Raw genomic sequence first — 13245 nt, 5'->3', positions numbered from 1 at the left:
GGGCCAAAACCTGCCCCTGTGTCGGCCGCAACCTCGTGGCCCACAGTTCCTTTCAAGATGCATGAATTCATGCACTGGGCCCCTAGTATAATAATAAGAGAGAGAGAACAAACTGACAGAGATAGTTGCCGAACAGGTGAGACTGGTGACATTAAAGGCCTGGATGAAGAATTTTGAGAATTAAGTGGATGGGCAACAGTGTCAGATGTTGTAGGGACAATCAAGTACAGTAAGTACTAAACAAAATTATTAGGAACCTTAGTAAAAATAGTATAAGAGAGGGGACCAGCTTCGGTCAGGCTGTAATAGACTGAGTTGAGATACTTTTTCAGGGCCTTTTTTATGAAGGCACCGGAGGACATAGTGCTAGCAGTTGAATGGAAGTAGGGTTGAAGAGAACTGTGTGGTATATGTTTGCTTGCTGGGGAGACTAAGAAGATGAGCTGGCCGAAGCCGGTTTGGCTCAGTGGTAGAGTGTCGGTCTGCGGACTGAAAGGTCCTGCATCCCGTTCTCAGGAAAGTTGACAGTGATCTTTCTTGTAAGGCTTACTGGCATCCTGTTCTCAAGAAAACTGACAATAATTTGTCCTGTAAGGCTGTTTTGTTAGTTGCAGCTGGGATTTATGGCCAAGTCAACTAAGAGGAAGCATGCTCAAAAATCCCCACTCTCTAACTTAAGGGGTGTGTTAATTAAATGTTTGACGAAATATAGCTAATTTTTAAGTTAATAATTTAGTATGGCTGAAACCGGTTTGGCTCAGTGGATAGAGCGTCGGCCTGCGGACTAAAGGGTTTCAGGTTCGATTCCAGTCAAGGGCATGTACCTTGATTTCAGGCACATCCCCTGTTGGGGGTGTGCAGAGAAAGCTGATTGATGTTTCTCATCAATGTTTCTGACTCTTTGTAAAAAATCAATAAAATATATTTTAAAAAATAATAATAATTAAATATGGCCCTCAAATGATGTTATAAATATCCAAATGGCTCTTGGCAGAAAAAAAGTTCCCCACCCCTGGTATAGTGAAGAAAGTCATGTTCGTAGAGAGCTGATATATCCAGTGATTAGAAAGGAGTTGAGGGATCAGAGACTTTTAAGAGGAAAAGATTGGGTTTGATAGAGTTAATGATAAAAGGAATTAGTAGTGAAAGAGGAGGCTGAACAGAAAGTGGGATTTACACATTCAATATTGTAGAGATTCTCTTTCTGGTCAAGGATTTGTCCTTGGTAATAATTAGTTGAAATGGACTGGAGGTAATAGTAACTTTAAGGCTAGAGTGTTAGATGATGCCCTATGGTGCATATTGTAGCTATCTAGAATGAGGTGGGAGGAAGCGAGCTAAGAAAGTGCCAGAGTCCACTATAAATTCTAGTACATTATAATTTCTAGAAATAATAGTGGTAAATATGAGGAATATGTAGCATAGCTCAGTGTGTCTCAACTTTTCCCATGTAATGGCATTCAGAGAACGTATTTCAATGGGGCCTAAAGGTAGATAGAGAAGGTTGCTTGTGGTCAGAGGCCACTAGCCCAGAGATGACAGCTATCCTAGAACCTTCCAGCTTCCTAAGGATTGAGGGGAACAATATCTTGGTGTCTATAAGTTATTATATTGCACTGGCTGAGAAACTCTGGTGAATGACCTGCATCAGAGTTGTTGAATGGAGATGAGACCACCCAAGAGGCAGAGACCCCTACCCGGGAAATAACTCCAACTAGCCAATTGCGGAGTCAAATAACAAACTTTATTGCAGATTCGAATCTGGGCTGCCGCCGTGGCAAGAGCAGCAGCAGCCGTTACAAAGCAGTCTCCTTTTAAGCACTCTTCAAACAAGCACATTCCAAACAGGGGGGGTGGAGGTCCACGGGGCTGACGCTGATTAGTTTCTATATTGCTTAACCTTGTGGTTGCTTGCATCGGCCAGATGGCCTAATCTCCCTTCTTGGTTTGTTCTGCTATCTTCAGCCTTGACTAACCCAGACTGTTGATTTGGCCTTCAGGTCCAGGAGGGGGAGGGAGTAGCAACTTTCTACCCTCCAGGCAAGGTCAGTTATTTTCCACTCCTCAAGAGTAAAGTTCGTTAAGAAATGAAAAGTAGCCCGGCCAGTGGGGCTCAGTGGTTGAGCAAAATCCTATGAACCAGGAGGTCACGGTAAAATTCCCCACCTGGTTACGGGCTGGATCTCAGTCAGGTGTGCAGGCTGCAGCCAATCAATGATTCTCATCATTGATGTTTCTCCCTCTCTCCTTCCTCCCCTTTCCCTCTCCCTCTCTCTTTTTTTTTTCTCTCCCTCTCTCCCTTTTGTCTTCCCTCCCTCCCTCTGAAATCAATACAAATATTTTTTTAAATGAGAAGTGAAAAAAAAATTGTAAATGATAGAAAAACAGTGATTCAGATTATCAGTGTGACCCAAACAGACCATGAGGTTTGGATGTGATGCATAGCTAGTAGTGGGCATACAGAAATTCAGTGATTTTTGAGGGCCTGGTTTGTGTGAAAAGTTTGTTGAATTGGTGGGGCTAAGTGAAGAAGAGATGATAGTCAATGAACATAAATTGGACTCTTGTATGTGACATTGTCTTACAACATGATCTGGGATATCATGTTGGTGAATGGCTGTGTTTAATAGGAAGCAAGTAAAGGAATCAGGTCTTATTCATATGAGACAGAAGAGAAGAGAATTGAGCCAGGTGTTGGAATTACTCGAAGAGGGGAAGTGAGTTCTGGTGTGTGGTGGACTGCACAGACTTCAGTGATGGCTGTTTTGAGTGAAAATGGTTCCATGGAATTAAATTTCATCATAAGGTATAAATACAAATATTTTCTTGGGAAGGAAGGACACATACTCATTTCTTTAAAAAAAATTTTTTTTAAATATATTTTATTGATTTTTTACGAGAGGAAGGGAGAGAGATAGAGAGCTAGAAACGTCGATGAGAGAGAAACATCGACCAGCTGCCTCTTGCACACCCCCTACCGGGGATGTGCCCGCAACCAATGTACATGCCCTTGACCGGAATCGAACCTGGGACCTTTCAGTCCGCAGACCGACGCTCTACCACTGAGCCAAACTGGCTTTGGCTCATTTCTTTAAAATTTTAATCGACAAAAAACATTCTGTTCACAGGTACTGGCTATTCTCGTCAACATTTTTGGAGGAATCATGAGGTGTGATGTTATTGCACAGGGTATAGTCATGGCCGTAAAGGATTTGGAAATTAAAATACCTATTGTGGTACGGTTACAAGGTGAGTGTAACAGATATCTTGCAATTGTTTTATGAACCCTAATTGCTTATAAGTCCATGATTCTGCTGTAGGCGGTGGGAATGGCACCAGGTGACAGATCAGTCAGGTCGGACCAGACCTGAGTGCAGCAACCTCCATACTTGAGTTCTAGCCGTGGAAGAATTCAGAACCAAGACTCAAGCTATAAGAGAGCATTTATTTTTAAAATTGCAGAGACAGAAGTAATATTTGTAGAAGAAATGAGCTGAGGAAATGAGTTATAGAGGTAAATAAAGGGCGGGCCATTGGAGCTTGGAAGTGGGGAAGCAAATGGGAAGGTGCTTGGGTGAGGGAGAAGGGAAAGGTGCAGGCATGCTCCTGGGAGGGAGAGCGCTCTGGGTCCTCGTCTTAAGGGTTTTAAGGGTGGCGATTTTAGGGGAGGTCCCAGGGGAGGATCTCAATGAATATGTAGCACTTTTCCGGTGTGTTCTTTCAGAGTTGGAGTTCCACTATTGATTGGTTGGTGCCGGGGCAGGGGTTTTTATCCAGTGGATCTGGTCCTGAGATCAGCTTGTCTGGTTTTGCTGCTTTTCTGGGCTATCAGCTCAAATACTACTGAGGTCTGGGTATTATCTGGGGAGGAAAGGTCAGTGTGCAAACTGCATGACCATTGATATGCTAAGGGAGAAAGGTCCCTCTGCTGGTGAGACCCCACCCTACAATTGTCCCTTTGCACCTGGGGCTTTCCTTCCTGGTGACCTTCTGTACCCAGCCCATCTTCCTGGCTCTGCTCATGTCTAACTGCCTACCACAATTCCAAGAAGTTTTAAATTAGTTTTCAAATAGATGTATCTTTTAAATTTGAAAGCGGTACTATAAGAAACATTCAAACCTGTGAAGAATTTTTGCGAATTTATTTGAGCCAAACCATCAACCAATGCTGGGAAGCAGAATCTCAATGGATTGAGTTAATGCTCAGGAGAATAGCAGTTTTGTGCCTTATTTTATACATTACAATAAAGGAGGTGATTGGTGTAAGTGAGTTATTGTGAAATCCATTGCTGATAGATTAGGGAGGCAGGAGAAAGCAAAGCAGAAAAAACCTCTAGGATTGGATAAAGAGTGAAATGATAAGCACACACTTCTTTTACTTAGATGAGAGCAGGATAGTTAACAGTCAGAATTAACATGGCAATGATAACTGTGATAATGAAAGTATTTGTGGTCTCAACTCTGTACTTAGAGGGCTCTGAAAAAGAAAATTACTTTGTTTTTGCAGGGGCATCGTATCCTAGAGGCCAAAAGACAAATCAGGCTTAGTTAATGTGAAGATAAACTTTCGTTAAGGAAAAATATTGCCTTAGGACATGACTGCACACCATACACACTGCTCTTAGTTTTTAAAAGTTTTAATTTTAGACCATGATTTGTAGTTACTTTCTGTCTCTGAGTTTGCAAGGCCATCATGCAGGCCTCCACTGAGCTAGAGTCACGTTAGCATGTGGCTCCTTTTTGTCCACCAAAGTATTATGTAATAGGAAATTTTTAAAAAATGGTATTAAAAACTTTCTAACATTCGGGCAATTGCTCACAGTTTTGATTCATATGATCTGATACATTATTTGTTGTGCTTTGTTGTGAATTCTGAATTGCCGTTGATAAGGTATGGCATGGTACTTCATGAGGTAACTAGGTTTTTACATACAGTATTTTCTTGGTTTATACTAAATAATGAACTATTCTTATGAAATTACTTGTGTATGATTTTGTGTCAATATTTAAAACTTCTTTATATTTGCATATCTCATTTTCAGGTACACGCGTGGATGATGCTAAGGCACTGATAACTGACAGTGGACTTAAAATCCTTGCTTGTGATGACTTGGATGAAGCTGCTAAAATGGTAAACAGGCTATGTTAATCTGAGAACAAATTTGCAAAGTGTATAAATGATGTATAAATGTTCCTGTTCGGGGTTATTGGCTGGTTGCTGAGTTCTCATTGACAAAGAAAAGATTTTAAGGTCAACAATGATGAAAGTAAAGCAAAGTGGGCCTTATAGAAGATACACTCCAAGCGAGGATAATGGCCCCAAACTCCTGGGTTTTAATGAGGGATTTTCTGGGTTTAAACTCATTTACATTCAGGGATGATTGACAGAAACGGGTTATATAACTATATTTCTTCTGCACATGCCCTTACCCATAATGCATACAGAAAAAGCCCAGGGGGATGTCAAAAACCACAATGCAAATTTTATTACAATTAGTCCAGGGCCCTAGTATGGTCGCATTGGCATTGAAGGCATGTCATTTACCTCTGAGCTTATGCCAAGAACCGGCTGGGTCTGAACCTGCCTGGTGGACTGCTGGCTGGTTTGCCCGAAGAGAGGAGATCTGAAGGCAGTGCTGACCCATCCCTGTTCAGGACCCAGGGCAGGCCTCGCCCCAGCTGCTCATGTCTAACATCCTATCTAATGTAAACATTTAGATTCTAAAATAAACCATCTAATATCACTAAAAATGTGTTTCAGATAAATAATAGTATTTGCTTTCTATCATTTAGTAATAGAAAATAAAGTATTATCTCTTAGACCCAAACTCCTATCCCAATATTGTAAATTGAGATTGTGTATTTAAAAAAAAAACTTATTTAGATGTGGATTTCATTTATTTAGATGTGATTATACCTATCACCCGTCTTGTCATCAATCTTATTTCATTTGCCTACTTCCTTCCTTGCCCATGATTATTTTGAAGCAAACCCCAGACATTATATCATTTCACGCATGTCATCATATATGCGTGAAATGATATAATGTCTGGGGTTTGCTTCAAAAAAAAAATATATATATATATATATGCCTAAGCGACTGAATGACTGGTCGACTGGTTGCTATGATGCGCATTGACCACCAGGGGACAGATGCTCAAAGCACAGGATCAGGCTCCCTCCTGCAAGAATCAGCAATATTGGGCCTGCAAGAATCAGCAATCGAGCCAAAACTGGCTATCTGACATCCCTGATTGCGAGAAGGTGCAGGCCAGGCGGTCTCTCAAGGAACCATGCACTGAGCCTCTAGTATAGGGGTGTCGAACTCAATCAGAGAAGGGGCCAAAATCTAAAATCCAGCCTAAATCGCGGGCCGAATGGTTTACTGAACAGTCATAAACTGTCATTGTGATGGAAAAGCAGCGGAGTGCAGTGATGAAAGCGCGGTGTGGGCCACATTGCAAGGCCTGGCGGGACGGATTTGGCCCGCGGGCCTTGTGTTTGACACATGTGCTCTAGTGTATCTATAAAAGATAAAAGTAGTGATAATGTAGTGATATTGATAATGATAAAAAGAAAGTATTTCAGGTGGGATAGTGATGTTTCTATTTTATAAAAAAAGAGTCTAGTCAGTGTTGACATTTTTGGGATTCTCTGAAATATATTTTGTCTAGGTTCTTCATTAGTATTAGGATCACAGTAATTCTATGTATTACAGTTGATTAATATGTTACTAAATTTCTGTTAACCTACAGGTTCACCTTTGTTTATTTTCCTGGAATTTATTTTTGAAAAGACAAGTTGATGGTCTTACAGTGTTTCCTGTAGTCAGAATATTAATTATTCTAATCCCTGGGGTGTCCTCTATACCTGTATTTTCTGTAAACTGGTAGTTTTGGTCTGTAGGCTTGATCATATATGTATCTGATTTGGGGGAGCAAGAATATTTTATAGTTGCTGTTGTGTAATTCTATAAGGAAGTATATAGTTAATGTCAGATTATTTCTCTTTTTGTGATACTGCCAGTCATTGACAGTCATAGCTTAAGTATAAAATTTCATACATACAAAGTGGTGATAATCTAATTCTGTCATTTATTAAATGAAATACTTAAAAAAAGTAAAATCCTTTATATCAACTACTTATTATTATGAAGTAAATTTTGCATAGGGAAAGCAGGACAGTGACTTGATTGTTTTGTTTTTATTGATGAGTTTTCAAAATAATGGGTTTGTTCCCATTAATGTCCTACAAAAATGACAAAGGCTTTTTATTTCTCTCTTTGTTTGTTCTTAGGTTTGTGTTGTTTGTGTATGCACATATTATTTTGCACTCGGTGGATTTAAACTTATTTGATGTGGTTTAATCCATTTCAGTAATTGTTACTGAAGCTATATGATGCCATCTTTAGTCAATGGGAACCTCTTCAGGTTGACTCCTGAGTCTTTCTCACATGTCCTGTGATATGCTTTCTGGTTTGATAAGATGTCTTAGGCTTACATTTTTTTCTTAAGATCTGAAATCAGCAAAATGGTTTTTAGAGACCACAAGGATACTCACAGCTACAGGGTTGTTCATTGTTTCCAGGCTTTTAAAATGGTAAATCTAGGAAAATATGTATTTTTTAAAGAGATAAGTATATGAGTATATACTGATATTTCCAGAGCAAATCCAGTAGTATAGGTCTTTTCTTCTCTCTCCCATGTCATATTGACATACATATAAATATTTATTTACTTTATCCCTCAAAACAGATAAAATAATTGTATAGTAATATGAAGTATTTTTCATAACTTATTAGATTTTAAAATTCACATAAAATAGTTCTGTTTTATCCCAGCTTGGTATATAATTATAATATCATTTAATTTTTTTCAGAAATTGCTCTTTAGCCAAAACCTGTTTGGCTCAGTGGCTGGAGCGTTGGCCTGCGGACTGAAGGGTCCCAGGTTCGATTCTGGTCAAGGGCATGTGTCTTGGTTGCGGGCACATCCTCGATGGGGGATGTGCAGGAGGCAGCTGATCGATCTCATCGTTGTTTCTAACTTTCTGTCCCTCTCCCCTCCTCTCTGTGGGAAATCAATAAAATATTTTTTTAAAAAGAAATTGCTCTTTAAAAAATACCAGTTTTTGTTTTATATTATATAAATATTTACATGGTCCCAAAATCATAACTATAAAGCCAAGTGTATTCAGAGAATCTAACTTTTATACTTATATGTTTCTTCCTTCCCCATAGGTAACCATCTTTTAAAAAAAGAATTTTGGTTCATTCTTCAAGAAAATTTTATGTGTATGTGTATAATACATATGTATGTGTTGTATGCACACACATATATTTGTCCACTTTCCCTTATTATATGACTGTCACATACATTTTGCCTCATTTTATTTAACATTATATCTTAGTGCACAGTCCATAGTAGACACAGAGATGTTCCTAAATGAGAACTATTTATTCTTTCCCACCTATGTTTAAGGACAATTCATGGAAGAGCTGTATGGTTTAATCAGTAATAGGCTTTTGAGATTTGCTAAGTTAATATAATATCATTTCGTAAGAATAATAAAAGTCTTATGTTTTGCTTTGGGACATACTCTAGGAAATTACCTATTAGTAAATGTAATTCAACTGCAGTTTAGAGACAGAGGGTCTTATACTCAATCCTAAGTTTAAATTAAGATTTTTGAGCAAGGGAATGGTAGGGAGAAAGCCTACTTTTACTTTGAGATATCGTATAAACTATTGAAGGGAAAAGTGAAGGATAGTAGGAGTCTGGAGGGCAATAATTAGGTGTGATATGAGGTGAAGGTTATGGATAGGTTATAACTTGTCTTTGAAAATATGCTTGTTTTCAGTGAGAGCCTGAATTAAGAAAAGCTTTGTGGACATGGAAAGAAAGGAGAAGACTCAGTTAGACCATGAAAGATAAAAGTGAACAGTTGGCTTAAGTTGTGACTGCTATCTTTTTCTACTGACTAAGAGATTATGGAAGTCATGACAATTATAATAATAATGTAATGATATTAGCAGCTGCTACCATTTATCAAGTATTTACTGTGCTTGCAATGCTAAGTTTCTTTTCTTCAAGTATTATATTATTTAATATGTTTGGTGATATAATCTCAATTTTATATATGAGGGAACAGAGGCTAGATAAATAAACCTATTCAGGATCATAAGCATTAGAGAAAGGATTTGAAACCAAGTGGCTAACTAAACCTTGTCCACTCTACAGGAGAGGAGAGAAGCTGAATTCGTTGTTTGGTTTTAAACATTAATTGTGTAATATTTTGTATGGTACCAACAAAAAATCTAACTTCTAGAACCAAACTCCTATCCAATATTGTTAAGATTGTATACTTAAAAAAAAAAAAAGGGCAAACTTATTTATATGTGGTTTGCACTGTGTAGTACTTAAAGATACTAATTTTGTATTTAAGAAAGATAAAATTAGGCAATAAAAAGCAGATGTATATACATTTTTTTCAGTACTTTATAATTTTATAGATATTATTGAAAGTATTGAAGTGTGGGTTATTAAGAAGGTTAGATTTGAATGGCAAATGCTTATAAGAATGTGAAGTGATTGATGTCAGAATAGCTCACATTTCAAATGAAAAAGATTGAATGTGCATCAATTGACCAGTAGTTCTTATTTTTATGTTCTAGTGAAAATAGAGACAAAGATGGTTTTTCATTTTGTTTTTTCTTTCAGGTTGTAAAGCTCTCTGAAATAGTGAACTTAGCCAAACAAGCCCAGGTGGATGTGAAATTTCAGTTGCCGATCTGATCTGAGAATCCAGTGGATGGCTGAAGGTTTAATGTGCTATAATCATTAAAAAATACTGTGTTCTGTGTTGTTATTGTTCCTTTTCTCATTCATGTGTGAAGATTATAATTCCCATCTAGGCATAAAAACTTTTAAAGCATTTGGTCCGCATTTAATTCTATTGAGAGTGGGCTGTTTGTATGGAGAATGTGTAATGCAGTTATCTTTCTTTTGTTGCAGCCTCCTTTCTCATTTCTACAGAATGCCATTTGCAGTATGCCAGTTTATTTTTGTTGAATATAACATTCTTCATTAATATGAGTCCTATGAATAAAATAAATCTGAAGATAAAGGTTTATTCTTTAGTATTAGAAATATATCTAATAACTAGCCTTATTAGTAGAGCAATGTATTAAAATAATGTTTTATGTAAGAAGTGTTTATCTTCAACACCAAATATCTAACTAAATATATCAGTCACTATTTATAAACAGAGCTTTCAAACACTCCTCAGAATATTCTTTTAAATATTTCAGTGAAGTAACTTAATTATTTGAACATTATCTTAATTGTTACAAAACACCAATAACTGCAAGTCTATATGATCTTGTGGTATTGAGAAGAATCTGTAGGTTTTCACCAAATAAAGACATATATACTAAGGACTTGTCATACTAAATTAATCATGTCAATTTAAGTTAATAAAAATCTGGATAATGTTAACAAATAATTGATTAATGTTTTTTTTTTTTTATTTAAACACAGTAGAAGGAAGGTGTTGTATTTATTATTGCACCAAACACCTTTAGGAACTGGTTTTGTAGATCATGTACTGAGGCATGGCATTACCTTACATATTATTAAGCTGCCTGTGGATATATCACTTGATTTCTGTTTATGTGTGCCATCTGGTACCTTCTCCAAAGATAACACTTTGGTCTTGTGTCTCTATGTGTGTGTGTATAATCTTTTTTCACCGTGTGGAGCAGTGATAACTATTAATAGGGTTAATACTGGGTGATATTAACAGTATATATATACACACACACACACACACACACACCATGGAAAGAAATATCAGTCAAGCAGTAGACTATGAATGCAGTAGTGATGAATTTGAGAACTTCTACTTATTTGGATGGTCATAAAGTGTGATCAGATATCCCTGTTGTGAGAAGTGTCATACATAGCATAGTGATTATGAGCAGAGAATTTGAAAGTAGACCACCTGGCTTGAATCTTGGCTCCACTGCTTACTAGCTATATGAGTTTAAGCAAGTTTTAAATTTCAGTGTACCTCTGTTTTCTTATCCCCTTTCCCGATCCCTGGAATTATTTAATGGGGAGAGGGAGAGAAACTTATTCAAGAGAACATATAAAATATATACTCAAACCTTCTACATGAATATTATTATCTGTCCAGTTTGATCACGTATTTACCTACCTACCTATTTTTTCTACCATATTAAAGACTAAATGGAATCACTGAACTATTTGAAATTGTGATAAAGTTATAATTAAAAGTTTAAGCCTTTACCTTTTAATTTAAATTTAAAAAAAATTCATGCCAAGGAATGCCAGACAATGAATGATTAGTTCAGAAAAGATTGGCATTTGTATTAGTCGGGATCTAGTCAGGCATTAAAAACAATGCATGGTATTTCGGAGAGGTATAATACATGCTGTTGGTGATATTAGTGTTTTATTTATCTATTCTTGCATAACACAGTCATGAGTCGCTTAATGACAGGATACATTCTAAGAAATGTGTGCTTAAGAGATTTCATTGTGCCAACATCAGAGTGCACTTACACCCACCTATACCTGCCATGGTACAGCCTATTGCTCCTTTGCTACCAACCTGTACAACAAATTGGTGTTGAATACTGTGGGCAGTTGTAAAACAATGGCTAATATTTGTGTATCATAGAAAAGGTACAGTAAAAGTAAGGTACAGTGGTGCCTCGCATAAAGAACGCCTCGCACAGCGAACGCTGCACACAACGAACTTCATTTCATGATTCATACAACGAACTTCCGTTTCACACAACGAAGTCGCCCGAGCTTCCACGGCTGCTTTGCCCGAGCTTCACGACTGCTTCGCCCGAGCTTCCACGATCGCTGCCGATGTATTGCATTCTTCCGCGCAGGCACTGCAGGCAGTCGTTAGTCACTGCGCTTAACTTAAGCACGTATCGCGGCAATCGTTCTTCATTACGAATTAAATCACGCACGTATCACGGCAGTCGTCCTTTTAAGTTAAACTCAATATTTTTTTTTATATCATGGCTTCTAAAAAAAGCAGGAAGGTGATTTCTGTTGAAATGAAACAGGAAATAATTAGAAGGAGTGAATGTGGGGTAAAACAGTGTGACCTCGTCAAAGAGTTTGGCCTCAGCAAAACCACCATTTTCACCATTTTGACAAATAAGGATGCAATCAAATCAGCCAAAGTAGCCAAAGGAGTATCAAAACTATTTCATGAAAAACATGAAGTGGTGAAGGACATCATCACAGTGGCCCAAAGGTTGGAATTAGAGGTAGAGGAAGAGGATATAGAGGAGCTTATTGAGGAACACGAAGAAGAGCTGACAACTGAAGAGCTCCAAGCACTTCTGGTCCAGCAACAGGACAATGCTCAAAGGGAAGCGTCATCTGATAATGAGGAGCAACAATCAAACAATCAACCAATCCCAACTGCTGACATCAAGAACATCCTGGTCAAATGGAAAGCAGTTCAGGAGTTTACCAATGCCCACTATCCGGATTCAGCTGAAGCAAACAGGATCAACGATCTTTACTCCGATACTCTTGTCCGTTATTTCCGGCAGATGTTGGAGAAAAGAGAAAAACAAACGACTTTGGACAGGTTTTTCATGAAACCATCGGCCAAAAAGCAGAAAATGGATGAAGATGTGCAAGATTCGGTAGACTCTACTTAATCTGTCTTAAAATTAAAAAAATGTGTTTTTTTAAAAAAAAATTATGTTTTTAGATGTATCTAAATAAAAATAACAAAAAAATTATCTTTTTTTATGTCATCTTAGCATATTTTATGCTACAGAACGAATTATTTTTTTTAACATGTATTGTTATGGGAAAACACGTTTCACATAACGAACTTTTCGCATAACAAACTTGCCCCTGGAACGAATTAAGTTCGTTGTGTGAGGCACCACTGTATAAGGATTAAAAACTTGTACACCTGTATAGGGCACTTACCATGAATGGAGCTTGCAGGACTGGAAGTTGCTCTGGGTGATTGGTGAATGAATGTGAAGGCCTAGGACATCACTGTACACTTAGGTTATTCTCAATTTGTAAAATAGCACAAGGACTCCTGGACTTAACCATACTCCAAGCATGTCCCACTCACGGCCCACGGCCACCTGTGGCCCACGGCAATTATTTTTGTGGCCTAGCCAATATAACGATATGTAAGGAGCGTTTTCATTAAAATTTCATAACTACA

The 13245-nt window shown here is 37.7% G+C and overlaps 1 protein-coding gene across 1 annotated transcript in view; it reads left to right on the top strand.

Annotated features, from left to right (window-relative positions):
- The window catches only part of SUCLA2 (succinate-CoA ligase ADP-forming subunit beta), a 46269-nt gene extending 35773 nt beyond the window's left edge, over nt 1–10496 (top strand). The window contains exons 9-11 of the mRNA XM_036456419.2: nt 3129–3249; nt 5043–5131; nt 9720–10496. Coding sequence (XP_036312312.1) covers nt 3129–3249; nt 5043–5131; nt 9720–9794 — 285 coding nt within the window. The 3' untranslated portion in view covers nt 9795–10496. The remainder of the gene's footprint in view (nt 1–3128; nt 3250–5042; nt 5132–9719) is intronic.
- Nucleotides 10497–13245: the final 2749 nt, after the last annotated feature.

This window comes from Pipistrellus kuhlii, unplaced genomic scaffold (genome assembly GCF_014108245.1).
Source record: "Pipistrellus kuhlii isolate mPipKuh1 unplaced genomic scaffold, mPipKuh1.p scaffold_m20_p_3, whole genome shotgun sequence".
Lineage (NCBI taxonomy): Eukaryota > Metazoa > Chordata > Mammalia > Chiroptera > Vespertilionidae > Pipistrellus > Pipistrellus kuhlii.
The sequence above is the reverse complement of the archived record's forward strand: the minus strand, read 5'-3'. Positions and strand labels throughout refer to the sequence as shown.